Source organism: Camellia sinensis, chromosome 5, assembly GCF_055761805.1.
Source record: "Camellia sinensis isolate YWXY chromosome 5, ASM5576180v1, whole genome shotgun sequence".
Taxonomy (NCBI): domain Eukaryota; kingdom Viridiplantae; phylum Streptophyta; class Magnoliopsida; order Ericales; family Theaceae; genus Camellia; species Camellia sinensis.
In genome coordinates this window covers 124,325,883-124,335,561 of record NC_138965.1, presented here as the reverse complement: position 1 = coordinate 124,335,561, position 9,679 = coordinate 124,325,883, and the positions used below count along the sequence as shown (strand labels likewise).

Genomic DNA, 9,679 nt, shown 5'->3' with positions numbered 1-9,679 from the left:
GTGTGTGTAAGATGTTTTCACTCTCTCTCTAGAATGTAACTCAGTAGAATTTTAAGCTCTCATGAGTGATTAGCTTCAACATAACACACACACACACACACATATATATGGCAATTTGCTTTGACTAGTTAAGCAAGCTTAACGTTTACTAATCTCACTTAGTTCTAATTGATTTTATCTAATGAATTTAATCTGAATCGAATTTTAATCAAACTTCTTTATAGGTCCTAAAAATCATTTTATCCTAATTAAACTTGTCAATTTTGGTTTATGAAGTCATTAAGGCCTTCAATTTTAAATTTAAAAGCAGAATTCACAACAGATAATTCACCAATGAACAGATATGCATACAAATACAAATCAAGCACATAATTAACACTCAGAATTAAATATATAAAAGCATATTATGTGATCGTGTTGTCACAGTCTTTCCCCCTTAAGAAGTTTGGTACTCCAAACTTGCGTTACATTGTGTCGGAAATAACTCGAGATACCTTTGCCTCATTTCATCATCTCTTTCCCACGTAGCTTCCTTGTCATAATGTTCCTTCCATTCTACCCTAACTATAGGAATTTATCTATTCTTCAATTACTTCACTTGCTGGTTAATGATTTGGATCGATTTCTCTTCATATTTCATATTATCGTCGAGCGCTATTCGGTGATAATCAATGGCATGGAATGGATCTCAAAGATATCCCCTTAACATTGACACATAAAACACATTGTGCATTTGATCCATTCTCGATGGTAAAGCAATTTGGTACGTAACTAGACCGAGACTTTCCAAAGTCTAAAATGACCCAATATGCCAAGGTGATAATTCGTCTTTCTTGCCAAGTCTCTATTAACCCTTCATCGGAATTACCCTAATGAATACATGATCACCGACATCATATTCAAGAGCCCTTCTTTTTTGATCCACATAACTCTTTTGTCAGCTTTGCATAGTTTTGAGCCTCTGTTGAATGATCTTGATTTTCTCAGTGGTTGTTTACTCAATCTCAAGACCAAGTAAGACTCTGTCTCCAACTTCTATCCAACAAACCGAAGATCTACATTTCTTACCGTACAAGGCTTCATACGATGCCATGCCAATGCTAGAGTGGAAACTATTGTTGTAAACGAATTCCACCAATGGCAAATAGGTTTCTCAACTTCTATGAAAGTCTAGAACACACATCCAAAGCATGTCTTTCAAGGTTTGAATAGTTCTTTCAAACTGTCTATCAGTTTGAATATAAAAAACGGTACTAATCCTCAATTTTGTCCCCATTGGTCTTTGAAGGCTTTTTCAAAATCTAGACACAAATTTTGAATCCCTATCTAAAATAATAAAATACCAAAACCCCATACAAACGAACAATCTCATCGACATAAATGGTGGCAAGTCTATAAGCATCACAGATAGTTTTTACAAGTAAAGAATGTGCAGATTTAGTTAACTTATCCACAATAACCCAAATAAAGTTCATACCTCTAAGTGTTCGAGGTAGCCAGCGATAAAATCCATGGTTATATGCTCGCATTTCCATTTTGGAATAGGGAGAGATTGAGGTAATCCTGTCGATTTCTCATGTTCAACTTTAACTTGCTAACATTGAAGGGATCTGGATATAAATTCTGCAATTTTCTTTTTCATGTTAAGCCACCAATAACCTTGCTTCAAATCTCGATACATTTTATTGTTGCCTTGTTGCATTGCAAACTTTGATTTGTGAACCTCTTCTAAGATTATTTTCTTCAAATTAGAAATATTTGGAACACATAATCTTACCTAAAATTTTAACACTTGGTTCTTGACATGGAACCCCAGTCTTGGATTCGATCCCATCTTATCACATACGTACCTTCTTAAGGAATTCATCCTCCCTTTGTTTTTGCTTTGTCTCATCAATAATTGCTAGTTGAGCTGAAATAGCGGCTAACATTTCGCCTTGTTCATGAAATATCACTTCAATCTCAGATCTATCCAAGTCTTTCAATAATTCTCTCTGTTCAGTAAGCAAACACGCCAAGTTCCCCGTTGACTTCCTACTAAGAGCATCGGCTACAGTATTGGCTTTGCCTAGATGATGCTGGGTCTGGAGATCGTACTCTTTAATCAATTCTAACCATCTCCTCTGTCGCATGTTCAACTCCTTTTGTGTAAAAAAGTACTTCAAACTTTTGTGGTCAGTGTAAACTTCACATGTAGCCCCATAGAGGTAGTGGTGCCAAACTTTCAAAGGAAACACAACGGTGACAAACTCCAAGTCATGAGTCAGGTAGTTCTTTTCATGAGGCTTCAATTGCCAAGATGCATAAGCTATCACTTTACCGTTTTGTATCAAAACACAACCCAAACCCTTCTATGAAGCATTACTATAAATAACAAAGCTTTTTATACCTGACAGTAATGTCAAAACCGGTGCTATAGTTAGCCTCATTTTTGGTTCTTGAAATGCAGACTCCCGCTCATCAGTCCAGTCAAATGGTTCTCCCTTTCGAGTAAGTTGAGTAAGTGGTACAACTATCTTTGAGAAGGCTTTCACAAGCTTTCTGTAATACCCAGCCAACCTTATAAAGCTGTTGACTTCTGTCACATTTGTTGGTGCGAGCCAATTCACAATTGCCTCAATCTTTTGCGGGTCTACTAAAATCCCAATCCTGTTAATCACATGCCCTAGAAACACAACTTCATCTAACTAGAATTCACATTTTTTAAATTTTGCATACAATTTCTTTTCCCTCTATGTTTATAGAATGGTTCTCAAATGTTGTTCATGTGCTTCTCTACTTTTCAAGTAAATCAAAATATCATAAATAAACACAACTACAAACTTATCAAGATAAGATTTGAAAATTCGGTTCATAAGATCCATAAAAGCTACGGGTCCATTCGTTACTCCAAACAACATAACTAAAAACTTATAGTGTCCATACCTCGTTCGAAATGCAATTTTCTCGATATCCTCAACTTTCACTTTCAATTGATGGTACCCAAATCTCAAATCTATCTTACGTGATGAAGTTGTCATAATTTTGGAAAAGTATTCACAAAATTTTGATTTTAGAATAGGCGTTCAATTTTATTATTATTTTTTTTTAAGTCCTTAACTTTATATTTATTGTTTTGGTCTTGTTTTGTTTTCTTTTGTTAAAATAAAAAATAAAAAAAAATAAAAAAGTGAAGCTAAGGGGTTGGTTGTATGTTTACGAGTAGTAGTAGTAGTATGGATATTTTATACTGTCCGAATCTCTCTCGATACATTGCATCTTCATGTACCTGTAATTTCATGTTTTTAATAAAATTTTCACTTTGCTAATCAATATATATATAATTGAATAAGTCCTAAAATAATTAAAGAGATTCATTTAGATAACTGTTGGAGATGCCGTAAGCTCAATGAATGGATCCATCCATGCATTAAAATCAAGAACTCCAAAAAAAAAAGTAACAAATAAATAAAAATTTTAAAAAAAAGAAAGAAAAGAAAAGCAAATTGTGCAAGGACTAGGTACTTGACATCCTTTCTCTTAGGAAACTAAACTAGGCATTATTAAAAAGTACTTAGAAAATGATTGCGGAATTAAATGTTCTTCAAATTTTCTAAATTTGCATCTTCCAATTATGTGTTTTCACTTGCCTCCCACCTCTCCACTTGCTTTGTTAGATTTGCTTTCCTCTCAAGAAAAGATTGAAGGGTTGTAGGATCATGAGGTGGAGGCATGGTGCATGGGCTTGTATCCGTTGGACCTCTCACCATGGAATTCATCTTAAACGTCTTCTCCAACTCTGGTCCAGAACATGCCATTGTCTCTAAGCACACTTCAACTGATCCTTCTGGTACAGTTGGTTTGTATTTCAGAAGCTTTCCATATTCATATAGCAAATGAAACATATAGTCATATACACTCTTCATTTTTAGCTCCTCTTGGATGAACTTGCTCCCAGCCTTTCCAATCTCTTGAACCTAAGTCACAATGGAGTTGGTAAAAAAATAAGTTAATGAGTAGACAAAAAAAAGAAAAAATCATGTAAAAATTCCATAGCATTCGTATACTTGTATAGAGACACACATTACAACATTTTTTTTCAACAAAAGGAAAGCAGAAATCCTATAAACTAAGAAAAAATATGCAAAAAATTATTGAGAATTTGAATGTGTAGTATAAAGTTATACTTGGGTGTAATGTGGGTCATATTCAGGTGAATTTATTCCACACATTTCAAATATAATATTGTTGAAAGAAAATAATATTTGTAGTCTATTAACAAGAAAATAGCTACACACATTATAATTTAGACATTAATCGATTGCATCACATTATAAGAACATCATGACATTACAAAGTAAGGGAGGAGACTTGAACCGCTAACTTCTCTTAATAGAATGTTGGAGTGATGCCTTCAAGTGCAAAGGCCATTAACACAAAGCGATTGCATGTTCAAACTAGTGAAAATCTAATTAAAATTTATCATGGTTGGTTTTTAACAACTTTAATACGTGGCAACTTGATATGTTGCCACCTGCAAGTAAGGTGGGTTTTATGTAGTTTTTCACAAATACCGCATTAGCAGTTTGCTCATCTAATAGTAAGAGATTATATATATATTTTTTTTTAATCAGCAAAGAAAATGAATTTTATTGATGAAATAGAAAACTATTACATCAAAAAAAAGAATGAGAATGAGTGCAAAAAGCATCATAGCGAACCAAATCAATCCCAACTAGGTTGACACCAATAAAATCGCCCAATCATATGCTAGCACAACATCAGAAGTTGGTGAGGAACCAATCACAAACACCTCAATCAACCTCACCCCAGTACAATCTAACCAAACCAAATACTATCCGAACAACCAAAAACTTACAAACCATCAAGCAACACTCCATTTCACCCAGACCGGCAGCACACCTCACAGATCAGCAGAGAGAGAATATATTTACATGATTTTTAAAATAAAATAAAAGAAGAATAATATAAGAAAATCATAAAATACTATTGATTGGATATACAACCATATGGTGTTCTAAAAGACTAGATAAATTTATTATGTTGCAACTATAACCCATATAGCAAAAATGAAATAAACGGCAAATAAAATATTATTAGGCCCGACACTTTACATTGTTTTTAAGCCCAATGAACTAATTTGCAATAAATATTTTCAGCTAATAATTGTGAATGTTGTATTATAGAGAAATTTGATTACCTTTTCTGGGTGTTTATTTCCCCAGTTAACTGCAGACTTGATAGATCTGCACTTGTCATTCTCTTTTATTGGCCAGTAGTGAATTGAGGGTAATAAACTTCTTGTGAAGAAATCATAGTAATGGGGTGTTACTAGCAGACTCATAGAATCACATGCTAGAATATATTTCTCACTCACAGACCATGCTCTTCCCTCAACATAAATCTTATATCTGCATGAAATTTGTAAAACGAAATGAGATTAATAATGAAAATGAATGTAATGAAACATTTGGTAGTGGGGACAGAACCATGATTTTATTCATAGGAGCCAAACCTTTTGTACAAAAAACTTAGACTGCAACATGGACTATATTTACATTTTTCATACCCAAATTTGCAATAAATTAAATTATCTTAGACAAAAAAAATTGTTGTAAACAAAGGTACTAATAAACAAAACAAAAGAAATAGAATTTTTTTTTTTTTTAATACGAAGATAGTTCGCCATCAAAGGAAATTCATCAATGATATTTCGCCACCAAATATCTTTGTAGCATCAAAAACATTAATGTTGTGTTTGGTTGGAGGATTTAGGAAGGGATTTGGAAAGAGAAAGGGAAAAGATGTGTGAAACTATGTGAAATTTAGGCATATTTTACTCTCATTTTACCTATATTTTCTGTTTTTCTTTCTAAATCTTTTCTCAAATCCCCCAACCAAACACAGCATAAGTGACTCACAATGAATAAGCTATTTAAAAATGAGTTAAAATAACTATTGCAATGAACTAACACTTATGAATGCATGGGTCAAATGAACTCTGCTATGGCCAAGCTATAGCCAGGGGCGGAGATAGAGAGGAGCAGCGGGTCGCGTGTCCTTGGGTTTTGGGTTTCTTTTTTTTTTTTTTTGTTTTGTTTTGTTTTTATTTTTTTTTTTTTACCAAATATAAAGAAAATATTTTTAAAAAAAAATTATAAAAATATTAATTAGAGTGAAATGTCAATGACATTTTTAAAATTATGAGAACAATAATGGTTGTTTTGATTAAAATTAAAAGATTACGATAAGTCATATTAATATTTATGAAAAATTTATAATTTTTTTTAATGTAATGGTGATGTCTATTATTATTAGCATGCAAGCATAATTAATCTTACTATGAAGATATATAATTTATCAAATTATTAGTTACATTTGATATATGAAATTCATTGTCCATATGTTTCTTTATTATTAGTTGATGATATCACATGTCAATGATGACATAGTATTAGCATTATATTGAATTTTTACTCAAATTTTGTATAAAAAAATTACTTTATCATTATATAATTTATTTTAGAACTTATATTCATAACTTTTTTTGGTATTGTCCATAATACATTAGTTACAAATAACATCATTTTTTTTTTATCTTTCTCAAAGTCAATCGTAAAAATTTATGTGAAATATTTTTGTAAAAAATTTCAATATTATAATTAATAAGTGCCCCATCTGATTTAATTTCCTGATTTCACCACTGGCTATAGCTAAGCCAAGCCAAGCAAAAAACCTAAAAAAATTAAAGATAGTGATGTGCAATTAGGATTTAATTTTAGCAATGAATAACAAATCTCAATCGAACAATTATAGATCTAATCCAATTAAATAAGAATTGAATTATATTTATAAACAAAACAATGACAAATCGATATAACGATATAATGTGAAAAAAAACACATATGGAGCGTCTCCAATTGTGATAAAAAATCACGGGTCAAAGTCACAAAACAATCTACTGAGAAGACAAAGGAATTACACGCGAAAACCCTTAATTACCTAGCAAATTTACACTCCAATTGAACTGAACTCGATATGCCTCTTCCATCATCGTCTTCACCCTTGAATTGTTGTGCCCAACGTTGAATCCACAATGTCGATGTCGAATCCAAGACGATGAGCCACTTCAAAATTCACCAAAACTTTAGGCTCAAATTCCCTATAATCCACCAATGAACACCTCTCTTTTGAATCGAAATTAAACGAAAGAAATCCCTTGATGAATGTCAATATGAAATTTGTTGATCCATCGATCACCCTTAAATCATTAAGGTAAACAATATATATATATATACACTCTCCAATACAGAACACTTATGCTTATATCCTCTCTAAGAATTCTAGAAGGGTTCAACTCTAAAACAAGCAAACGAGAACTTTATAAAAAAATAGGGCCACGAAGATCGCTCGAGAGCAAAAATGACTGTTTAAGCGGTGAAACTAGTAAAGCGGTGCAAACAATCTTCCACCCGTCACTTCGCTAGAGTGCAAGACTTACTGCTCACACAGAAAAACACAACTCTCAGTATCTCTGAAATTATACTGAGATAATAGATAAACCAAACCAATTTTCAAGCGCACACTTGACCACTCAAGCGATTCAAAAAGTTTGACAGGCTCAATAATTCCTCTACTCAAACACACATTTCCTTCAACACAAACTCCTCTACTCAGGTACAAATTAGGTTGGATTCGCATCTAAACTCTCACAAACTTACAGATACAAAAGACGAAATGCAATTACATTTGAATGGAGTTTTGTCAAACAGGATTGTCAATTACAAAATACCTAGCACCAAGCTATAGCTCCGTGTGGTGAAAAGGATTTGGAAATACTCTCTTTGATCAGGCTAGATCTTCTTGATCCTTGAGACGCTACTTGAAATAGGAACAAACGCTCAAGTCGGGTGTTCTGAAATTAGTACTCCGACAAACAAGTTAGTCTTTTCTTGATTTTACTTTACTCACAAGTTATCTGCTATTTTTCACATACCTCTCTTTGATCAAGGCTCCTCCTTTTATATTGTTCTCCAGGGCCCATTTCTTCCTTTCAAACATCCTGACTTCATAATTGGGCCCCCATATGACCCATGAGATATTTGGCTAAGTCGGTCCTTCAACTTGGTTCTATTTGACTTGTCTATGGCCTTGTTCCCATCGACTATGGCCTACTTGCCACGTGGGCTTCTGGTTTGGGTCGACTTGTCTACGACCCTAATCTCATCGGTTACGGCCTACTTGCTAAGTGGACTTTTGGTTTGGGCCAACTTGTCAATGGCCCTGTTCCCAAATGGGCTTGTTTTTAGGTCTCAATGTCATATATTTATTTGGTCCCCACAATTCCCCCCTTCCCCCCCGAGCATCTGACTAAACTCCTTTCAGTCGGCATGTTCAGTTATTAATAATGTATACCATTTGGCCTACAAATGGAAAACTGTCTCAAAAGTCAGAAATACGGAGCATGTACTCCTTCCAGTACTGATTCGTTAAAAGAAACGTGATACAAAATCATTACAACTTCTCACCCATTCGTAGTTGACACTCGTTTAATGCGATTTGAAAATGCGTTGTCCCTTCGTGTTTTTTGAATTGAAAAGCTCTCGGTTCTTGTCTTTGGTATTCCTCACATCAATCTTCCTCATTCAAGACTTCTGTAATTTTGACTCTGCTCTCCACCGTTCTTCTCTCACTCCAACCTGTAAGTCCATCTCTCTTCTTCTCTTGCTATCCCATTCCAGTCCCCTTTGCTTGTGTTTTTTATTAGTATTTTTCTATTCCGTCTTAAATGGCGAATCATTTGAAAGCTCTCCTCTCTGAGGATCGAATTGCCGCATTCCATCGTCATTTTTCAATCCCAGACGATGTCTATTTGTCCCTCGTCTCAGACAATGTGGTTAACATGGAGAGGTCTGACGTGAACACAGTCATCTTTTCTCTTCTGTAAATCGCTGAGCGCGGAGTCCACTTCCCCACTCATCCTCTTTTGAGGGTCATTCTACGCTATTAGGGTTTAATCCCCTCCCAACCCAACGTGAACTTTTACCAGATAATAATGGACATAGTAGAATTAAACAGCTGACTTCAGCTTAACTTAGGAATTTCTGCTATTCGGCATTACTATGTTTTGGCAAAATAATCAGGTCAGCAGGGCCATTACTTTCTGAGAGCCAAGGACACATATCACCAATTGGTGACTATGCTTGCATGCTCTGGCAAGAGAGTTGACGACGTCATGGTTGTCATCCAAGGCAATTAGGAATTCGGCAACGAAAAGATCGCCTAGACCTAGTGCCTAGACAGAAAGGCAAACCAGGTGGCCATATAGACTTGTTGCTTATTTATTTATTTATTCAGCTTAAATTTCGTGCACTGATCTTTCTGTTTGTGCAAGAAACGATCTCAAAAGAGCCCTCACTTCAGCTAACGAAACTGTGCTTGCCTAAGTGAAGATTATTCCTGAATACTTTGGCCGCCCAAATCTTCAAAAACAAGGGCACGCCGCCCATGTACTATTGAAGTACAACTCAACATACTCCACATTTTCGGCTGCTGACCACATCCCAATTCCAAAAGGTGAACAGCATCTCACAGCTCGTATTTTCCCAAGCTACAAAAGCTTAAAAGATATTGGTCTTGAGGGTTCAGACCAAGGTGGTGAAGTCGGCAACCAAGATGT

The 9,679-nt window shown here is 34.5% G+C and overlaps 2 protein-coding genes across 2 annotated transcripts in view; both read right to left on the bottom strand.

Moving 5' to 3' along the window:
* Window positions 1-2,351: 2,351 nt before the first annotated feature.
* Window positions 2,352-3,020, bottom strand: LOC145791662 (putative mitochondrial protein AtMg00860). Its single transcript, XM_082872062.1, has 2 exons — window positions 2,926-3,020; window positions 2,352-2,649 (listed from the first exon to the last, which is right to left on the bottom strand). The coding sequence occupies exons 1-2, from the start codon at window positions 3,018-3,020 to the stop codon at window positions 2,352-2,354; spliced, it is 393 nt and encodes a 130-aa protein (XP_082728188.1).
* A 484-nt stretch (window positions 3,021-3,504) lies between these two features.
* The window catches only part of LOC114313960 (uncharacterized), a 28,534-nt gene continuing 22,359 nt past the window's right edge, over window positions 3,505-9,679 (bottom strand). The window contains exons 5-6 of the mRNA XM_082872061.1: window positions 5,201-5,411; window positions 3,505-3,956 (exon numbers count right to left, since the gene is read on the bottom strand). Coding sequence (XP_082728187.1) covers window positions 3,612-3,956; window positions 5,201-5,411 — 556 coding nt within the window. The 3' untranslated portion in view covers window positions 3,505-3,611. The remainder of the gene's footprint in view (window positions 3,957-5,200; window positions 5,412-9,679) is intronic.